At 41.9% G+C, this 23,110-nt stretch overlaps 1 protein-coding gene and 1 non-coding gene across 2 annotated transcripts in view; both read left to right on the top strand.

The window, feature by feature from the left end:
- The window catches only part of LOC126100203 (protein son of sevenless), a 185,727-nt gene that overhangs the window by 126,797 nt on the left and 35,820 nt on the right, over positions 1 to 23,110 (top strand). Inside the window, exons 22-23 of the mRNA XM_049910763.1 lie at positions 5,216 to 5,486; positions 10,544 to 10,905. Coding sequence (XP_049766720.1) covers positions 5,216 to 5,486; positions 10,544 to 10,905 — 633 coding nt within the window. The remainder of the gene's footprint in view (positions 1 to 5,215; positions 5,487 to 10,543; positions 10,906 to 23,110) is intronic.
- On the top strand, positions 819 to 893 carry Trnat-ugu (transfer RNA threonine (anticodon UGU)). The gene has a single exon. It is a non-coding gene; the product is annotated as a tRNA-Thr (tRNA).

Genomic DNA, 23,110 nt, shown 5'->3' on the forward strand with positions numbered 1-23,110 from the left:
CAACTATCCTATTTATCATCCATGTTTCACTGCCTTTCAGGGCTACACTTCAAACAAATGCTTTCAGAAAAATGCATCCTAACACTTAAATTTATGACAGATATTTTAATATTGTTCTTTTTCAAGGGCACTTTCCTTGCTATTGTCAGTTTACATTTTATATCTCTCCACTTTCGGTGTCACAGTCTTGCTACACAAATAGCAAAACTCATCTACCATTTCCAGTAATTCATTTCCTAACCAAATTATCTGAGCTTGATGTGATTTAGCTAAACTTCTTTCTTCAGGGACACAGGATGTTTATTCTCAACATTTCCCTACTTGTCTCTGTTAACAATACATATGTGAAATGGAAATAAAAAATCTTAGAGGAATTTCAGCATTTATTGCAGTAAGCAGGTGCATTTGCTTTGCCAGTTCATGGTAAACCACCTCAAGTTAATCTTGGAACACCTGATGAAGCAACTTTCACTATATCACAAATAGAAACCTGAGAAACCAAAATACAGTCAGCGGATTTCTATTTGTGAAATAGAAATATCCCTGTGTGGCATGTGAAAGCATTACAAATTACATTACATATTACATTACATATATAGTTAAAATATGGCTTCCCGGCCATTGACCTCCTTGTGCGAACGCACACACTATGCCCGAACTCGTACGGGACTTGGTAGATTAATCTGCCACAAGTAATGAGTATGATGGGCAAACATCTATTAGGCGCACTACGAATGTAGTGGTGTGGACATGTTGGGATTGTGGATCTCACGTGGAGCGTGCAAGGGATAAGTCCCTGCAGACGCACTATCCTCTGTGCCCACGGTGGCTCAGATGGATAGAGCGTCTGCCATGTAAGCAGGAGATCCCGGGTTCGAGTCCCGGACGGGGCACACATTTTCAACATGTCCCCAATGAAGTACATCAACGCCTGTTTGCAGCTAGGGGTCTCCATTTAATTATCATTTCATTACAAATTCATTGAAATACTAGTACACTCTTATAGCTTTTCTAATTAACCTTCTCTTTTCAAGAAAATACCCATTCTGAACAGCTGATCTTCCATTCCCTTTACCATCTCTGCCCCAAGATGGCATTCGGGAGGACGACGGTTCAATCCCGTCTCCAGCCATCCTGATTTAGGTTTTCCGTGATTTCCCTAAATCGTTTCAGGCAAATGCCGGGATGGTTCCTTTGAAAGGGCACGGCCGATTTCCTTCCACATCCTTCCGTAACCCGAGCTTGCGCTCCGTCTCTAATGACCTCGTTGTCGACGGGACGTTAAACACTAATCACCACCACCACCACCACCCCAAGATGGCCTATATCAGTTACTCCACCCTTCTGTAAATAATCTGTGTTAGTATTTCACAACCATGACTTATTAAACTGACAGTTTAGATCAAGCAGTGGAAAGTCGAGGATGGTATAACAACAATATTGTGAAAAAGATGGAATTGCTGCTCATCATATAAAGGAGACTTGAGTTGCTGATAGGCATGTTGAAAAGACAGTTTTGCATTTAACCCTCCAATTAGAAGGCCTTCTACCAAAATAGAGGACACACACATACATTCCGACAAGCACAACTCACACACAAGACCAGTCAGGCCACTGTGGCCAGACTGCAGTCTAAAACTGCACCTAGCGGAAACATCAGTCTGGTATAGGTGGTGGGGGTACAGAGGTGGAGGGGAAGGGATAGCAGAATAGGGGTGGGGAAAGATGTAGTTCTGCATGTGGAAGCATGCAGGGGCATGGTGGGGGTGGGCTAGGGCTGCTAGGTGCAGTCAAGTGTTGTGTGTGTGTGTGTGTGTGTGTGGGGGGGGGGGGGGTTTGGGGGATTAAGAAAGTAGAGAAGGGAATAAAAGACTGTTGGCATAGAAGGTTGTGTAGTGCTGGCGCAGGGTAGGGGATACGTAGGTGGAGGGCAGGCACTAATTAACGTTGATGCCAGGGTTATGGGAACTTATGATATATTACTGGGAGAGTTCCTACCTGTGCAATTTGAAAATGCTGGTGTTGTTAGGAAGGAGCCAGATGGCACAGATTGTGAAGTGGTCATTGAAGTGAAGCACATAATGTTAGACAGTGTGCTCAGTAACTGCGTGGAGCAGCTGTCTTGTGGCCAGTCGGTTGGTGGCCATTCATGTGGATAGACTGTTTGTAAGTTGTCAGGCCCATGTAGAATGTAGCACACCGATTGCAGCTTAGTTTGTATATCATTTGGCTGTTTTCACAGAAGAGCCTGCCTTAGATGGGGTAGGAAATGCTTGTGACAGAATTGGAATAGGTGATTGTGGTAGGATGTATGGGACATGTATCCAGGTTTATTGCAGGGATGTTAGCCATGAGGCAAGGGATTGGGGGCACAGTTGGAGCAGGGATGAACAAGAATATTGCACAGGTTTGGTGGGTGACAGAATACCTCTATGGGAGTGGTAGGAAGGATAGTGATTAGGATATTCTGCACTTCAGGTCACAATGTGAGGTAGTTACTGCCATCCTGGGTGGTATTGAGTCACGAGAGGTGTGCTCCATTGTGGCCGGACAATGGGTGTGTGGGCAGTGATGGGTGACTGGAGATATGAGGCGCAGATCTGTTTCTCTAGAATGTTGGGAAGGTAATTACAGTCTGTGAAGGCCGCTGTAAGACACTTGCTATATCTGGAGGACTGCTTGTCTGACTACAGATGCGATGACCATGGGTGGATTGGCTGTGTGGATGAAATTTCTTGACATGGAGTGAGTCACAGCTGTCAAAGTGGAGGCATTGCTTTGTGGTTCGTAGGTTTAATGAGGAGAGATGGGGGAGGGGAGGGCAGTTGGCATCAACAATAATACCAGGGCACTTTGTGGTAAAGGACAGGAACTGTGAAGAGTTGATGGAGGAAATGACTGATGTATTTTTATATAGGAGGGTAGGTTAAGAGTCATAGGCTGAAGGTGTTGGTCCATGAGATCGTTACTTCGGGGCACAGTAATTTGACCAAATGAGTCATCCTGAGTGGTTGGGATTATAGACATTAGAAGGCAGTGCAATAGGAGTTCTGGGAGTAGTAGAGATGAGAGGAGGCGGAGGGGGGGGGGGGAGAGGGGGGGGGGAAGTTCTGAGTTAGGCCTAAGGATTTGAGGAGGGACTGCAGATACTGCTGGATTTCTGGAATGGGGTCACTGTGGCAGGGTTTGCAGGTGGATGAATCTGACAGCTGGCAGAGTCCTTCTGCCATATAATCCCAGCAGTTCAAAACCACAGTAGTGGAACCTTTGTGGGATCAGGAGCAGTTTTCAGCTGGTAGGTTTCAGTTTTTCCTGCATGTGTATTATGGTTGGTTTCCATGTTAAAAGTTTGAGTGATGGTGAGGCAAGGTTCGAGAGAGTGATTTGGGGGCAGGGGGTGTATCATGGTTGAACAGAGTTGTGAATTGAGTCAGGCAAGTATTGGTTTGGGTTGGGTGTTATTGCTAGCATTTGTGGTGAAAATGTTCCCATTGGAGGGACTAGTAGGAGGAGAGAAGGTCTTTTGAGGGAGGTTTGTAGTCTGTTGTAGAGGTGGCGGATAGTTGTATAATCAAAGGCCGCAGTAGGAGGTGAACAGGTGGAATTGGAGAATTTTTTTGAGATGGAGTTCTGAATGTTGCTGTAGTTCCTGGGGGGGTTAGAGTTTCAGTGTGAGAAATTTAATGCAGGAATTTGGGATTGCAAAGCAGGAAAATTTTATGGTTGGAGAAGTGGTGTTGCAAGGCAGTTTGGGTGTGATTTTTGTGGTTTTTCAGGACTAGATTGGCAAGTATGTAATCTGACCAGATAAAGGTCATTGTGGAAGGAGGGATTGTGGCCAGAAATGGGCAATTTGAGGGGGTGGGATCACTCCATAGCTGAGCAAAAATGCAGGAACAGTATGTGGGACTGGGTCCTGGCTAACAGTTCAGTAATACGCACCTGTCAGTGCTTGCTTTCAAAAGCATTTAATTTTAAAAAAATGGAATGAGTTGAAAGAAAAATTGACTGTTGTTGGTGGATTTCAGTGTTTGGACGATGGCTATCTGTTCCATGTATTACTTGTTTATATTACAATTTACCCATAGTTTGAAAATATAGTTACAGTGAAACTCCACTTTTACACTTTTCAAGGGACTTCCAAAAAATGGCGTTTTAAGCTGTAAAAGTTATGTATAGCATACCACTTGCACTTTATGTATGATATATGTACATAACGCATCAGAAGACTTGTCAAGGACTTGTTTATTACATAATGAAAGTTTATTATATAATAAAAGTTTATTATATAATAAAAGTTTATTATATAATAAAAGTTTATTATATAATAAAAGTTTATTATATAATAAAAGTTTATTATATAATAAAAGTTTATTATATAATAAAAGTTTATTATATAATAAAAGTTTATTATATAATAAAAGTTTATTATATAATAAAAACTGCTGATGTAACTGGAACTGATAACTGTCTGGGAAGTAGGAACGTTTGACTCAATTTCTTATGTCATAATCTATGTTTTTGAAAGCCTGCAGCTGTCATTCGACAAAGGTCTCACGATGATCACAGCAATCACGGAACTGTTTTTGCACAGTAGAGAAAGTTTGAAAATGGCTGTGATTGGTCATGATATCTTATTCGAAAGAACCTAGTTACTCCCATCAGCCACCATGCCAAGTAGAGCTTGGCAGCGGCAGGAGATAGAGCACAAATTGTTCCAACACTTCTTACGCACTTACCAGTTCAAATCCACTGCATAGAGTGCCCTGGTGTGAAGAAACTTAATGACATCATATTTGTAAACACTACTGGACGGCCAACATCATGTCAGCATCATTTTCTGTCCACAAACATATTTTCGTAATGCATAAATCACGGGAAAATTATAAATATGTTGATGCAAAATCAGGTGCAAATTAACACTGTGGGCATAGGAAATTTGATGGGACTGGTAAAAAATGTCAGAAAGGGCGAGAAAACTTCAATTCTGAGAACGTAAAAGTGGTGTTATAGGGTATCAATTCTGCACCATAAATGGAAATAGTCTTTAAGTCTTTACAGAAAATCTAATTGCAACCTGCCTTATCAGTACTGTGTGTGTGTGTGTGTGTGTGTGTGTGTGTGTGTGTCAGAGAGAGAGAGAGAGAGAGAGAGAGAGAGAGAGAGAGAGAGAGAGAGAGAGAGGAAGGATTATTTTTGTGTTCATTTGTTTCAGTCTCGAAAATGGCCAGATTTGAATCTTAAATCACCTGGTATTAAACCACGCAACCTCCCTGGTCGCAGTCATCCTCCTGGCCCATTGCCTTCTTTGGGAGAGCGTCATCTGTTTCCTTCCACAAACCGCTTGCCAGAGGATGGAGAAGAAACAACCACCCCACGAACACCACACACCTGCTCGGCTCCACATACACCTCCACACCATGTACCAACACCTGCATCCTCAGCTGCCGACTTCTCTGTTTTCGCAAATATTATGATTGGGCAAGGTGAGTTCTCTGCTCCTGTCCATATTATCGTAAATAATCTCAAAAACAAATTAGCTCTGTAAAATACAAAAATAAATTTTGAAAGGTTTCCATCCAAATCTTACCATCATGCTCTCACTTATCGGTCTTTCTACTGTACCTTCGAACTCGGCAATCATTGTAATTAGTTTTGTAATATTCAGGTATTTCTTTCACAACCTTGAGTGCCTTTTCATCAAATGAAATCCTAGAAATGACATAAACCAGATTTTCTAGTGTGTTTTTAAAGGGTGCTTGGTTCGAGTTAATAATGCGTAACTCACTCAGTCACACACACAATTGCAAGCGTCCTGTGTTTTTACAAGAAGTACTGCAGTATTGGTAATGTGGCTGACTCCCATGTAATGTCATGAACAACCAGCCTGTGCTGTCATGTGTAGCTTACATATCTGAATGAACACACACTTATTGTACAAATGACTGTTCTATGGCTATTTCATTATATAATTTAGATGACCAGAGAAGAAAATTCTGTTCAATATATTGTGTTCACAATACAGCAAGCTCCAGATTATCCAGGTTAATGCCAATCCAAGACTGCACGGATAACTAAAAAGCACAGATAATCCCAAATACAGGTAAATGTTCAGGAATGCAGTATGCAGCTGTAACAGTATATTTTATTAGAGAGACAACAAGTAAACGTCACTTTGAAAGTGCACTGCACTACTCACGTTACTTGTGTGAAACCTGAGTAGAAATTATTAACCTTTAGCTCCCAGGGTAAGGGCGAGACAAGTGCACTTAGAGAAAATTGCCAGCATATGTGTTAAGAGGGCAGTGCATCCATATTTAGCTGAATGTGAAATGAGAGATGATGGAGAAAATAAGTTGGCCATGTCCGACACAGGGACGGGGAAGTGAATGTGAGTCACATGCTTAATAGTGTATTCTAAACAAAGGTATTTGTTCTAAATGTAGCAGAATACTTCAGGCTTAATTTTTTATTTTTATCTTTTAATCTGCAAATTATATTCAGATAATCCACGAACAGGATGACACACATCAGCATAATTGGGAACTAGCTGTACTTTAAAAGATATTGCCAGTTTTACAGGATATTAGGCCTCAATCAGCCTTTAACTGTACAATTCATGATGCTTATGAAATATGTTACTTTATGGCCTGCAATATGGATAGTAAGAGAGTCCAAGGTAAAGGTATATAATTTGAGGAGTAAAGGTAAGGACCCAATGAATAATAGAGGAATTGAGTTGTTGAAAGGCACAGAAAAAAGACAGAATACTTTGAAATGAAATACAGATACATTGTCCTGGCTGACTACATAGTGCCGGCACTGTAGCTTGATTGGAGTGGTGATTGTCTCTGACAGATGGGGTTGGGGAAGAGTGGCTGGTGGTGAGGAGGAAGAGACGATAGTTGCGAAAATAGAAATGTGGGAGGCAGAGGCAGCGAGTACAATGGGGAGAAAAGCAGTATGCGCATCAGAGATGGTGAAGGTCCTGGGGAAGGAGTGGAGGTGGGTGTTGGGCAGAAGTCTAACAGCGATACAGGCCTGGAGGATTATGGAAAAACCAGCATGTTTTGCAGGGACAACTCCCATCTACACATTTTGGGAGAGCTGGTGTTGAGGATAAGGATCTGGCTGCATGAGTGGTGAAGAGGCCACTGTGCTCGATGGCGTGTTCTGGTCTCGACCACCCTTTGACAGTGACAGTTTGTTTGAAAAGCTTGTTGGTGCTCGTGCCCACACACAGTGCTGTGCAAGAATTGCGGCAGAGCTGTTACAACATAACTGCTTTCACAGGTGGCCTCTGCCTCCGATAGCAGAGGATAAGCCCGTGATGGGTCTGGAGTGGGATGGGCCGAGTGGTTGAATTGGTTGGTTCTCATACTGGGGTTTCCCGCAAAGGTATGATCAAGGAGGTGCAGAGTAAGGGTAGACCATGATACAGCATAGATAAGGTTGGGTGGTGGAATACTACTTTGAGAGGGATGGGAAGGATTGTGTTTGCTGTTCCTTATTGTCGAGCACGACAATATCCTTCAAAGCCCTGACTGAGAATATGGTTCGGTTGTTAAAGTCCAGGATCATACTGAGTGATATGTGTACAGCAATTCCCTTCATGTCAAGATCCCCACTGGTACAGCATGACCCCTCTCAAACAGTACTTTTCCTGACGTCTTGATTTCAAACCCACTGCCTCATTCCTTATACATATATCACCTACAGTCTCATGCATAACTACTTATTTTTTGACAATACAATGTAAATGATAGATAAAAAATATACTCATCGAGCTGTGGCAAGAGAACACACACATAAAAAGGTTTAACTTTTACAAGCTTTTGGAGCCAGTGGCTTCTTATTTTGGCAGAAGAGTTGAAAGGGAAGGAAGAGGGGTGAAAGAAAAGGACTGAAGAGGTTTAGGGAAAGTGGTACAGTTCAGAAAGTTCACCTAGAACCCTGGGCCAGGGGAGGCTTACCAGACGGGATGAGGAGGAGAGACCCAGGGTTCTCAGTGACTTTCTTAACTGTACATTTTTCCCTAAATCTCTCCAGTCCTTTTCCTTTGCCCTATTTCCTTTCTTTTCAACTCTTCTGCCAGAGGAAGGAGCCTCTGATTCTGAAAGCTTGTAAAAGTTAAACCTTTTTGTGTGTGTTCTCCTGCTGCCGTTTGATGAGTAGATTTTTTTATCTGTCCATTTATGTTTTACTGTCAATAATTGATTATTTTCATACTTAACTTATGAGAAGATATACAAACAGATCTATGCCTTATCTAAGGGCACCCTAATGATTACCTCTTACGTTGGCCTGTATGTGGGACACCTAGAAGAAACCTTCTGAACTACCCAAACATCTAGTCTCTTTAGCTCCATTGATGATATTTTTGTGATGTCTATCCAGGTCTGAAATGATATGTATGCAGGGCTGAGACACCTTCTGGAAGGCATCTCCCTACATGACCTACTTTACAAACACATTTCCCTCACCATATCCTCGCACACCCCTAACCCTGCCACCAACTGCCCTGGTAGCCATGTGTGTGTGTGTGTGTGTGTGTGTGTGTGTGTGTGTGTGTGTGTATGGTTTTTTTTAACGACCGCCTACTTATGTGGGCATTAGATCGGCCCGGCATTTTGATGATGAGGGCTCTGTGTGCTGGCCAGTCTGGATTTGGTTTTTAGGTGGATTCCCACATCCCACTAGATGTATACTGAGCCGGTTCCCATGTTCCGCTTGGGTACACGATACACACACATTCGGAACACTTTCTCTACCAGCACACGGAATTTACCAGCTTTTGCCTTGGGGGATGAATAGGAGACTGCTGACGTAGCTGTCTGGTCTCCTTAAACACTTGCACACCGCCAGCAGCACCCTGTTACCACACACAGCAACTAGCTGTAAAGGCACACTCCTTCATCACTCAGTATCATTGCAGGCTGGAACAAACAAACTGTATCCTTCACCAGAGCTTTGAGTATTTATCTCCATGTCCAAAAGCAAGGAACATCCTACTCACAATCCTTCCCATCCCTCCTAAAATTAGTATCCCATTTCCCACCTAGTCTATGTAACATCCTAATTTGTCCTTACTCCTCACCCTCTGTGGACCTCTTGCCACACGGGTCATACTCCTGTGGAAAGCCCAGGTGCAAGATCTGTCAGATACCCAATTTACAGTCCTATAGAAGATGGCACTATGCATGCTAGTTATATTTAATTATACATTTGCTCGAGAGGTGGCAGTAGAACAGAAATACGGCAATACGATGATAAATAATCGAAAACATTTATAAGCAGAGATGATATTCAGTTGTACTTAAACTTTTGGTGCACGGCTTTTGAAGTCCTGTACCTAGTAACTACCTAGTACCTGTAACTTTTCTGTCTGTTGACAGGCGGTAATTTAATAACTGTGACTGAAAATATTATGCAGACACTCTTAATTAACTGTTCCTATTGTTTCATAAATGGCGACTGCATTGTAGGAACTTGTCTTTTGGGTGGAACTGATGGAACTTAAACTGCAGGAACTGTACAAACAGAGCAAGCAGTAGCAACTGAGTTGACTGTTGGCAATGCATTGTTTTTTATGCCTGTTGGCAGAAGGATCTCCATACGTGCACATACTTGGCGGAAACAAAGTAGTCCGTGGTTGACAGTGCTGTTTGTAGCGGCTGAAAACACTACAAGCAGAGACGTATTATGCGATTATGGACACGAGACAGAAGCAAAAGATAGTCCCACTTAGTGAGTGCCATCTGGAGATTGCTGATTGAAACTGAGAGTACGTCTGATGTCTGATACACCTGTGCGGTGATAGCATCTCGTGGTATTGCCGTGTACCTCTTGCGCTGTGTATACAGCAATACTGCTATGTTAATACAATTAGTCATAAAATATTAATTGTTGAAAACTAGAATGAGAATCCAATCATTTAAAAATTGATCTTACCTTTGTGTGTTACAAAGTAATATTTCACCCTTAATGAAACATGCAGGAGAAAGGAGAGCAATGTTAGAAACTTCGATTTTATTTTTAATCCGTGAAATTTTTTCTCATCTGGCAATTTCTTGTAACACGTTCTTCATTTTGATTTTTATTGTTAAGAGCTCTCTCCAGATTAAAAAGTTCTATCTTCATGCATGTTGTGTAACTGAATAGTGGCAGATCACTAGCTATTTCACTGAATAAACATACAAACTGAGAATTTGCAATTTGTTGCCCTATTTGTATATAACATAAATTGTAAATCTCACCCAGCTTCTTTCATTCAGTGCGACATACTTTCTATAAAATTTACATCTGGAATTGCAAACTGTAAACTTTGTGTTGGATTTCTTGATGAGGTCCTAAATTATCAGGAAAAGTGATTGCAAAAAAACACTATCATTCATCACAATATTTCTGGCTGAATTAGCAAATATTGTATGCGAAATTGTATTTACTGTCATGAATAATATTGAAATTTGGGTGCCATTTTGATTGTTACTAAATGTTTGCAGAGTAGTTACTAAAGTACATGAATAATATTTCATATTTACAGCTGCTCCTTCCTTTGGAGGTTCTGGCAACCAGTCTCCTGGCCCTATATCTTCAACACCAGCCCCAAGTTATCCCAGTCTGGTACCAGCTTCAACTTCGGCAACAGCTTCTGCATCTGCGTCTCCAGCTACGTCTCCTGCAAATACTGGTGGCACGAGCCCGTCTTTTTCTCTTCAAGGACACAGTCACTCCAGCATGCAGCAGATACCTCAGTCCGGCACTCAGATGCAGAGTTCCTCCCCCTCCTGCACTGCAGCTCCAGTGCCGAGCCCTCGGCTGCCGCCACCCCTGCCTCCGAGGATCCGGCGGCGAGAGAGTTCAGTCAGTGAAAGCTCTGCCTCTTCAGCAGTCAGTTCACATCAGGTAAATTATAATTACTCTCTCCCTCCCCCTCCTGACCTTTCCCCTCCTCCCAGCCAGTCCTCCCTTCCCCTCCCCGCCCAGGCCAACCCTCCCCTCCCCTCCCCTCCCCGCCCAGTCCAACCCTCCCCGACTGCCCTCTACACCCCCCCTTCACGACCTCCCTTTCCTTACCCCTCCCGCGCCGTGCTGTCCCCCCTCCCGCGCCGTGCTGTCCCCCCTCCCGCGCCGTGCTGTCCCCCCTCCCGCGCCATGCTGTCCCGCGCGCCATGCTCTCCCCCCTCCCTCCCTCTCTGTCTCTGACACACACACACACACACACACACACACACACACACACACACACACATTAAAATGTGAGTTATCTTGTGAAATCACACACGCATTAAAATGCGAGTTATCTTGTGAAATAATCCATACATATTTTAAAAATATATGTATGTATATTCTACATCTCCTCCTAAACAATTGCACTGATTTCAATCAAACTTTGTACACACTTACCTATCAAATGTGTAGACCCATAGTTTATTCATATAGTATTTCAGAATGAGAGCACTTAGTGACTTGCATAAAACTTTACACATTATTTCAAACTTTCACGAAACCTTTTCTCACTGGCGAGGTGCAGAAAAATGATGAGAGAGAAAAGTTTATTGCTTACTACATTTTTGCCGTTCATGCAGTCAAACTTCAGCATGTGGCATACCAGTACCAATAAAATTATGTCTTTGTATGATACATAGTTCATGCTGTACGTTAATAAACATTGAGCTGCATGAAAATGAACCTGCAGGGTAAAATTAAGCAGAGATACAAGTGAATCGTGTCTACAAATATGTGTGAAATATATTTGACATGTGTGTACGTGAGCAAAGGCACTGGTCAAGAGCTCCTGGAATGATTTCAACCAAATTTGGCACACATAATTATTGCAATATAGAAAGAAATACTGTGGGTGTAAAAACCACAAACCTTTTATTGTGTTGGATTTTATAACATGGAGAGAGAAAAGGGGAAAGAGATGATGGACACTTGGAGGGAGCGAGTAGCAGATGGACTGAGAGAGGGGGATGGGGAAGTTGACAGAGACCGGGGAGAGGAGGAAATGGACAGAGAAAGGAGAGAGGAAGAGAGGGACGGTGAGAGGGGGAGGAGGAGATGGACTAATAGAAGATTGGAATAAGTGCATACCTGGCAACACTGGGTACTCAGCTAGTAATACAGTAACGTATTGATAACTTTTGAGATCAAAAGAGAATACCAAGCAGTATTGTATAACTGAAACTGATGGTTCCACGCAATTTGCTGTATGAAATATGTGAAGACAGATGAAAGTCATATTTAATCAGTTTTATGTTGTAGAATCCCTTTCATTTTGTAGCAAGATAAAGATGTAAATCACCTCTTTTCTGTGCATTTTTCTTATGTGCTCCTGTAACATAGATCACTTATGGCAGATTCACAGAAAAATTCTCAGACTGTGGAAATGTAATAACAAACATTTAATAAACTAAAACTGCCACAAAGGAACATTCAGATGATAAAGTATGAAGAATGATAAAAATGTAGAGATGTGTGTAACTTCTGGTTTAATTTAAATTGATAGTGGAAATTAGGAACGACCAAGAATTGCACTACACAAAGGAAGTGGCTACTCAGGTAGCAGAGTACTTATGGCGTGCACATGGGTTTTTTTTAGGCTAGGCAGTAGTGTGAGGTGTCCTGATGAACACTTACCACTCGACGTGCAGGCAGGGAAATCAGGACGTGCTCAGTGTAAAGACACTTCAACTATCAAGATATTAGCAGTAAATTTTCAGAGTGTTCGGAATAAAGTTCCTGAATTTACTGCCCTCCAGGAAGTGTGTGGCACGCAAATTATTCTTGTGACTGAGACCTGGCTGAACCCTGAGATAGGAAGTTCTGAAATATTTAGTGAGAGTTGGAACGTGTATCGGAAAGACAGATTAGACACCGTAGGAGGTGGTGTCTTCATTGCAGTTGACAAAAATATTGTGTCTACTGAGGTCAAAGTATAGTGTGGGGGACACGTTTAACAGGGCTAGGGGAAATAAAGTTAATTGTGGGGTGTTATTACCGGCCACCAGGTTCCACCGTGACAGCTCGAGTCATTTAAAGGAAGTCTACATTCTGTATCACAGAAGTACCCGGATCATGCTATATTAGTCGGAGGCGACTTCAACCTACCTAGTATAGACTGGGATGTCTATGGATTAATTACAGGTGGTACAGACAAGCCGTAGTGTGAATTACTTTTGAACACATTATCCGAAAACTGTCTTGAGCAGCCAAATCGACAGCCAATGCGTAATGGAAATATTTTTAGATCTGGTAGCCACGAACAGACCAGACCTTATCGATGGTGTCAGTGTTGAGACAGGGATTAGTGATCATGATGATGTCATTACAACTATGGTTATGAAAGTTATTAAGTCAGTCAAGAAGGCTAGGAGAGTATTCTTACTAGAAAGAGCAGATAAGCAGTTGTTAGCATCCCACTTAGTAAATGAATCGACTTCATTTACTTCTGGTATGATGGACGTGGAAGAATTATGGGCAAATTTTAAACGCATTATAAATCATGCATTGGACAAGTATGTGCCGAAAAAGTGGGTTACGGACGGGAAAGACCCACCGTGGTTTAACAGCGCAATTCGGAGAATGCTCAGGAAGCAAAGGCAGTTGCACTCACGGACAAGAAAGATTGGGAGAATGAGGACAGGCAAAAGTTAGTAGAGATTCGTGCTGCTGTAAAAAGAGCAATGTGCAAAGCATTCAACCACTACCACCGTCATACCTTAGCAAAAGATCTTGCTGAAAACCCAAGGAATTCTGGTCTTACATAAAATCGATAAGTGGGTCAAAGGCTTCCATCCAGTCACTCACTGATCAGTCTGGCCTGGCAATGGAAGACAGCAAAATGAAAGCTGAAATTTTAAATTTAGCATTTGAGAAATCTTTCACGCAGGAGGATCGTACAGACATACCGCAGTTTGAGTCTCGTACAGATTCCCGTATGGAGTATGTAGTGATAGACATCCCTGGTGTTGTGAAGCAGCTGAATGGGTTGAAAATAAATAAATCGCCACGTCCTGATGGGATTCCAATTCGGTTTTACAGAGAGTACTCTACTGCATTGGCTCCTTCCTTAGCTTGCATTTATCGCTAATCTCTTGCCCAACGTAAAGTCCCGAGCGACTGGAAAAAAGCGCAGGTGACGCCTGTATATAAGAAGGGTAGAAGGACGGATTCTCAAAATTACAGATCAATATACCTAACATTGGTTTGTTGCAGGATTCTTGAACATATTTTCAGTTCGAATATAATGAATTTCCTTGAGACAGAGAAGTTGCTGTCCATGCATCAGCACGGCTTTAGAAAGCATCGCTCCTGCGAAACGCAACTCTCCCTTTTTTCACATGATACCTTGTGAACCATGGGTGAAGGGTATCAGACGGATGCCATATTCCTTGACTTCCGGAAAGCGTTTGACTCAGTGCACCACTGCAGACTCATAACTAAGGTACGAGCATATGGGATTGGTTCCCAAGTGTGTGAGTGGCTCGAAGACTTCTTAAGTAATAGAACCCAGTACGTTGTCCTCAATGGTGAGTGTTCATCAGAGGTGAGGGTATCATCCGGAGTGCCCCAGGGAAGTGTGGTAGGGTCGCTGTTGTTTTCTATCTACATAAATGATCTTTTGGATAGGGTGGATAGCAATGTGCGGCTGTTTGCTGATGATGCTGTGGTTTACGGGAAGGTGTCGTCGTTGAGTGACTGTAGGTGGATACAAGATGACTTGGACAGGATTTGTGATTGGTGTAAAGAATGGCAGCTAACTCTAAATATAGATAAATGTAAATTAATGCAGATGAATAGGAAAAAGAATCCTGTAATGTTTGAATACTCCATTAGTAGTGTAACGCTTGACACAGTCACGTCGATTAAATATTTGGGCGTAACATTGCAGAGCGATATGAAGTGGGACAAGCATGTAATGGCAGTTGTGGGGAAGGCGGATAGTCATCTTCGGTTCATTAGTAGAATTTTGGGAAGATGTGGTTCATCTGTAAAGGAGACCGCTTATAAAACACTAATACGACCTATTCTTGAGTACTGCTCGAGCGTTTGGGATCCCTATGAGGTCGGATTGAGGGAGGACATAGAAGCAATTCAGAAGCGGGCTGCTAGATTTGTTACTGGTAGGTTTGATCATCACGCGAGTGTTACGGAAATGCTTCAGGAACTCGGGTGGGAGTCTCTTGAGGAAAGGAGGCATTCTTTTCGTGAATCGCTACTGAGGAAGTTTAGAGAAACAGCATTTGAGGCTGACTGCAGTACAGTTTTACTGCCGCCAACTTATATTCTGCGGAAAGACCACAAAGATAAGATAAGAGAGATTAGGGCATATAGGCAGTCATTTTTCCCTCGTTCTGTTTGGGAGTGGAACAGGTACCCTCCGCCACGCACCGTATGGTGGATTGCGGAGTATGTATGTAGATGTAGATGAATTCTGCATGTGTACAGTGTACTTCCATTAATGCAGAGTTCTTCTGTCACCTGCCTGCATATTCCCCCTATCATGTCACACTGTCTGTGCGGGAAGAGGGGGAAATGGTGAATGCATTGCTGTTAGCTGGCAACACAGTTGTGTGGAGAACATTAAACGGCTTGTGTGTGTCTTGGTTTCTCATTTCATAACAACTTAGATCACAAACAAACAAAGTTTCAGTTTTATTTAATTAATTTTGGCTCGTAAAGATATGAAATTTATATCTGGTACAAGCTGTTGGTATACAGACACCCATGCAGACAATTTTGTAGTTTTTTGTCACTCAGGTTTCTGTAAGTTGATCTTAATTTTTTGCATTTTCATTGTCAGCTAAATCTTTTAAGTTCACTTTGCGCAATCTTGTAATGCTGTTCCATAGCAGATTTGTGGTACTCGGTTATGCAACTGTGTAATAGATATCAGGAATTCTCGTTCTTCTCTCCCAGGCATGATAATACTGATGGGGCTGTTTCTCGCATTGGTAGAATTAAATGCTAGGGGTCACGGCATTCGTATGGCAGTGATAGTAGGAAGACAGCAGTGAGCATAAACTGTCAAAGGCAGCAGAGACGATTCCTGCAATGGTGCGAGATGCTGCAACATCTGATACGAGGTGGGAGAAATCCCTTACAAAAACGGTGCACAGCATATCTTTGCATCTGTAATGTTGAAAGTATGGAAATGTTGCGGTATACAGTTTTCATACACTTCCCAATATTCTGCCACATTTGAAACTGTGGGAACAGAGGAGAAAGCATAGCCAAAGATGAAGAGGGAGAAAGCAACGCTGGCACAGCCTGTTACATGATGATAAGAAATTCCATCAGTTGTTACAGCAATGTTTGAAGCAGAGCTTCCATGTCACAACAATAAAAATGCCACAATGAAAGGTGTAAAGCAATTGCACAGCAAAACACTTGAAAAATCACCCTACTCATCACCAGTATGTTCCGACTACAAGAAAACACACACAATAACACACACAACACTTTATTACTTCAAGAATACTGCTACAGGAAAACACTTGCAATGGAGTGGCTGCACTACTTTTCTGAGACACACAGACTGAATCTCAACATATGAGTGAGAGTGAGGCTTTCCGGACCTGAATCTATAAACCATCAGCCAGCAACATGCACACTGAGAGGCTGTTTGTGCACCTGAGAGTGGAGGCCTCTGCTGGTGCTAACACCTTGCGACTTTGTACCGTGCAACTGAGTGCTCAGTTTTCGGGTGTGGAATCCTACCTGGGTCAGTACAGATTTGGCCGTGCTGTGCGTGAAAGTTGTGGAGGCCCAGTCCAAAAATCAATTGAATCTTGTATGTCTTCTCTAAAATGTATAAACTACTCTGGCGATCACTGACAGTGAAGCAGAAAGTGTAGCATTTATGACGATGAAAGAAAAAGCTACAAGAAAAATTCCCTATGGTAAAGCTAAAAAAGCTTTTAGGAAATGCGGCCTCTAGCATTTGTTACTACTTATATGTCAGCTATTAAGAAACCACTCACCAAAAGTAATGCCTCAGCACACTCAGATATCAGAATCGAGCACAAGGATATGCTCTTATCAATATACATGTCAGGAGAAAAATTGCATCTCACCCTGAAACTGTGCTGAAGTCATCAACAAAAGCATTAGAAGTTGTCCACATAAAAAATTCATAGCAGAGAAAAATTAGTCATTGCCTTTCCCCTTGCAACCAACACCTGCAGTAAATAAAGAAAAATGACCGACAAGAAGCTGATCAAAATACAGAAATTAGCAGTTAAACCGTCAGACTGAGAAACTGTCTCCTTTTCTGATGGTGATTTTGATATTGATGGCATTGATGACCTCACGTAGGATGAGAGAGCTCGTCTCTGTCTAATGTTCCCGTTAATCTCTTTTGTAAAAGTCACTGACACGCTTGTGCTAAGGGATAAGAAGCAACAATTCTTACATGAGGTGCGATCTTACTGGAGTAAGAGCTGAGGGTGGGGTGGCTGTTTTCGTCAGTGACAGATACTGCTTGTCTCGATTAGCTCTTAGCATGGGGACACAAGTAGTTGCAACGGAAGTTATTGTAACTGTTAAAATCACACTGTCTTCATACTTTCCACTGCATGCTATATTGGACAAATATGCACTGAAAGAGCTTGTCAAGGAACTCCCCTCTCCATTCCTCGTAATGGGAAACTTCAGTACTCAGTGTGTACTGCGAAGTTCAGGTACGCCATGCCCCAGGGGTCAAGTCATCCATTTAGAGGACATATACATTTTGAATTGTGATAAGATGACACAATTTTCTACAGCTACAGGTTTGTCTTCAGCAATTGCTTTGCTTTCTGGTCTTCAGGAGTCTGTGGTGGGAAGAGGCCATAGATTTGTATTCTAGTGAAAAGTTTCCAGTGTGCGTCTGCCTGATGAATTGGGCAGTAATGGAAAGGAGACCACAAATCTGGGTGTATAAAATGGCAAACTGGATGAGATACAGGCAAAAGGGCATATTCAAACAAAAAGAAAGTTGGTGGACCGTATTACGTTTGTGAGCGCCGAAGAAACCATACTGCCACCTAGCAACCATATCGGAAGACAGCCTGTCCCTTGTCAGAATGAAGAATGCTACTAGGAAAGTAAAGCAAGGCACAAAACTCTTCAAAAATTGAGACTCGTGATTTTGATGTGATAAAACTTATTTGCATTGCAGCAGAATGAACTATTCTGAAGATGGCTACTGCATAGTTGCGGTCGGTAATTCCGTTTAAAAAAAACATATTCAGCCAGGTAAAAAAATAGTACACCCTTTTAGAGGTTACCAATTCACCAAGATTTATTGTTGCAACAGTGTTGACTCTGGCATTCAATTGATTGTACAGATGGAGAATACTGTCCAGGAATATGTTGTACCATGCCTGCTCGACCTACGTACGTGGGTTTGTATGAGTTGTTGGTTGATAAGTCAGTTCTCGTCCCATCATAGTCCACACATGCTTGATTGGAGACAAGTGTGGAGATCATGCTTGCCAGGGAAGTTGCTGCTCATCTTGCAGAGCTCATCAAGTTTCACGGGCAGTGTGTGTGTAAGCATTATCTTCTTGGAACAACACGTCACCTTCCTGTTGCAAGAATGGCAAAAGAACAAGAGCACATACTGAGCCCAAGTTAGCATCTCATCCAGAAACAACAGACCATAAAGACCTTGGGTAGGGACAGTGTGTCTTGGATGAATGCACTGCTCACCAGGTCTACGTCTTACACAGAAATATCCATTACTTGGATGTGAGCAGAATCTCCTTTCATCGCTGAAAACTAAGGTGCATCATTCCAAGTGATCCTCTGATGGCATCAGTCGAACCGCACATGTTGTTGCGCGAGTGAGTGGAAGACGGACTAGAGGGGTGTGTGCCCTGGTTGACAACAGTTCATGTTGAAATATCTGGGCTCGCAAGCCCTCTTATTTTTGTTGTAGTAGCTGTCAGGTGTCTGTGCTTCGTGGACATCCAGGAATTTGTCTACGGTTATGAGAGGGTTCGTGTGACTACTGATACCAGCATCATTGCACAGCTGGTGCAGTATGTCCAGCTTCCATGGCAGTCCTCTGAAAGGACCATCCTGCCACTCGAAAGACCACAAATGACCCCTTTCAAACTCACTCAGTTGGCTGTAGGAAGCAAGAATGCATGTACTTGGCATGGTTACCTGCTTGCTTCACACATTTGCACCACAGTGAGTCTTCTGACTGTGAGCATTCCATATTAAAGGGTAAATACAGATCTGTTGGCCACTATGTGTTGACTGACGATGTTCTGTTACCAGAATATTTGCCCTCCATGTGGCATATGCTGTTGTCGGATTACGATCAACGTTACCTTTCCAGGTGTACTTTCTCCCAACAGAGTAATTCCTATATGGGAAGCAAGTAAAGTTCATACCAGCCCTAACTGTCAGCTATAGCTGACTGTCAGGAGGCTGGAAAAATGGGCTAATAAATGTGGCTTTTGTTTCTTATCAAAAAGAACTATTTGTGTAAATTTTAATAGTGCACTTCAAATTTTTAACTAATAAGAGCTTACAATGGGGGACAATATTTTGAATTTTTAAGGAATATGTGCACTTTCTGGTCTCTATATTCGACACACAATTAATGTAGCTACTGCACCTGACAGATTTACAAAAAAAGAGCATAAAATCATTGAATCCTCTGGAATGGTGTTAGAATGCTGACAGGTTCAGTCTCCTGCAGTTATAGAGAGCATTTATCAGATTTCAGCTGGATTACAGCTGCACGGTGTATCGATCAACATATGTCTCCTACTTAAAGATGTCAGATGTGGTCTTCGATCAGGGTATAAGGCTTGGAGACTCCAGGACCAGCCCAGTTCAGAGGCTGGCGAAACTCCACTCTGAATATGGTGGCATATCTTCATGGCAAAACAATCCCTGAAAAATATTAGCATTGCTGCACTTATTTTCATTGAGTGTGGTGAGACAGCCAAATTGCGAGTCAATTTTCAGGAATTAGTCACATGAGACTAAACCGTTCTGTTCACGTGCTGAAGACTGTTCCATGGATCTTCATATATCGGACCTCAGAGTAAACAGCCAGGGATGGAATAAACTGCCTCCTTGGTGTCTTCAGAGGCCCAAACTGATTTTAAGCTTGACAGAGTGCAAAAAATTTACATTTTTAAAGTTTTGTTCTCTTCAGTTTTAAAAAGAATACCAAGATTTTATTGTTTTGTATTTGAATGAATTTAAGTAGGGGAATGCACTCAGCTGTTTAGTAGTTCTTCCTGACAAGATTTTCAGTGTTTGCTTTCTGGGATAGTTAACAGAATATGATGTAGAGGTATATGGAGTCCTGAAGGCATTGTAGCAGATGTGAAGGAATCTGCTCTTACTTGCTTAGTGCTCTACAGCAAATGTGTCCGGCAGAAAAAATAAATCAGACTGTCCACAACACCGTACAACAGATCCAAAACCGAGGTGAGGAGGCAGTTATTTGCTACATACCAGGACTTGTCACAATGACGGCGCCAACAAAGCTGTCAAAGAAGCATGTAGATATGGTGTCGTAATGTGATGTGTCGTATCCCAGCACACCGTCATCTCGTTGTCGGACATAGTTGTGCAACATTGGAAAAATGGATGTTTGGAAGTGATAAACAACAAACTGCAGCCAATAAAATAGACTATGTGGGTGTAACAGATGTTGTGGCCTCCACACCAATAGAAGGCTGAGAATAGGACACTGTACATTGATGCTCAGCGTACTCCTCTCGCAGGAAGATCAGTTGACATGTGAAGCTTGTAATATACCACTTTGTTTTAACTATAACTATATATATTGTAAAAATTGTGTGTGTGTGTGTGTGTGTGTGTGTGTGTGTGTGTGTGTGTGTGTGCGTGTGTGCGCGCGTGTGTGTGTGTGTTTTCCCCATCTCCTTCTAAACCACTGGAGCAGTTTCAACAAAACTTGATACACATATCCCTTACTGTTGGGCAACAATCACTGTCCGGGTAAGAACCCCCTACCTGTCATAGTTCAGGAGATATGACATCATAAAGAGTGAGAGGCGTGAAAAACTGTCACATTCTGCATGACGTTTACATTTATTACAACTTTGCTGGTGAGTCTATTCACCTGCTGTCCACCCTCCGCCTGAGAATTGCGTACGGACACCCAATAAGGGTGCTAATGACTGTGTTGTTGAGTGCCCCAAATCCATCATCATCAAGTGCCACACTAAATACAAAGCATCTGGGTGAGTATTTTGTAGGAACTGAACTGCATAACTCTCATAATTATTAGGTAGTGTTTGTCAGAGTTACCTCTTTTTACTATCTACAATATTATGAAAAAGACACAGTGCTACTCACCATATAGAGGAGACGTTAGGTCGCTGTCAGGCACAACAGAAATACTGCTGTGTGTTTAAGCTTTCAACCATAAGGCCCTCTTCTGAATTAGAAAACACACACACACACACACACACACACACACACACACACACACACACACACGTGACCACTGTCTGTGGCTACTGAGGCCAGACTCTTAAACGAATAGCAGTATTTTTGTTGTGCCTATCTGCAACTCAACATCTCCTCTAGATGGTGAATAGTAACCTATCCTTTTCATAATGTCATAAATCCATTCTGGACTTTCAATGGTTTTGCTTTTATGATCTGTCACTAGTTCCTCAAATCCACATCTTCTGTGAATATAATTCTAATATTGTTTTAGTTTTGTTCAGGTCTACAGCTTCATGTGATGTCTGAAGTGATGTTAAAGTTTCAAATAAAAAACAAAAACTTTTATGTTAAGTTCTTATATTATTATATTGATTTGTTGACTCTCTCACTCACACACACACACACACACACACACACACACACACACACACACACACACACACTTTTGTAATCTCTTCAGGGATGTGGAATGAATCAAATTATGCATTAACTGTCAGGACCAACCCCTGGTGGCTAGTTATGTAATGTATATTAAAGGTATACTAACAACAAATTTTGACTAGGGATGTGGAATGAATCAAATTATACATTAACTGTCAGGACCAACCCCTGGTGGCTACTTATGTAATGTATATTAAAGGTATACTAACAACAAATTTTGACTAGCAGTAATCTATACAAAGCGATAGTTAATGGTAATTACATCTAGACTGCAGAGAAAAACAGCTACTTTGAAAAAATTCATTTATTTAACTTTAAACGGACAACGATTAGCGGTCTATATACAAGCAAAGACAGGGTATGTCTAATACAAATATTACAACTACACAGAATTTTGATCCTTGACACAAGCGTATTCTAATAAGTTGTAGAAGTAGCTACTGAGGTACTGTTTTTCTTATTTCTTAAATATTTGGGATTTGCAATTTACTGCCTGATGTCTGCTGGCTAGCTATTGTAGCCTTTGCACCAGAAAATAACTCCATATTCTGAACCTTTGATAGGACTGCATAGTCCACATAGACATTATTTCTATTTCTAGATTTGAACTCGGTATTACTGGATTTATCTTAAATTCACATAATTATTATTAATCAGATATTTCATTTTTAGCATGAAAGTGTGAGAATACCTAGGTCTTCGAAAGGTCTTATGCAAGATGATTAAACTTTACACGGTATTGTTAATGTAGAATAAATACTTTCCATTTACACTGCAACGAATCAGAACAGAAGACTGTGCAATTGTACAGAATTGAGTGAAAGTATGCTAGCAAACTTGTCTGCAAGTTACCACAGTGGTAGAGATTTCAGAGTGCAAAGCAGGCAGGCTGGAGTTTTTGGTTTCACTTTTCCACATGCTGGTGCTACCTCAGTTCATTATCCATCAGGATCCCAGAAACTTCACACCATCTCATCATGTGTGTGCCCATTGATCACCACCTCTGGTACCTGTGAGTCGGTTTAGAATTGCATGATATGAGTTTTTGAAATATTGGAGCTAAGCTGCTGGCTGTGAAGTAGTTGTAAGCCTGTTCCATTAGTCTCCTGCCTATGTCTATTATGGATGTATTGGAGCCTTTCTTCAATGTGCTCATGTTATCGACGAATGTAAAAGTCGTCCTAAATGTAGGGTAAGTCATTTATTTATACCAACAATAGGAGCAGGCCAGTTG

Source organism: Schistocerca cancellata, chromosome 9 (assembly GCF_023864275.1).
Source record: "Schistocerca cancellata isolate TAMUIC-IGC-003103 chromosome 9, iqSchCanc2.1, whole genome shotgun sequence".
Lineage (NCBI taxonomy): Eukaryota > Metazoa > Arthropoda > Insecta > Orthoptera > Acrididae > Schistocerca > Schistocerca cancellata.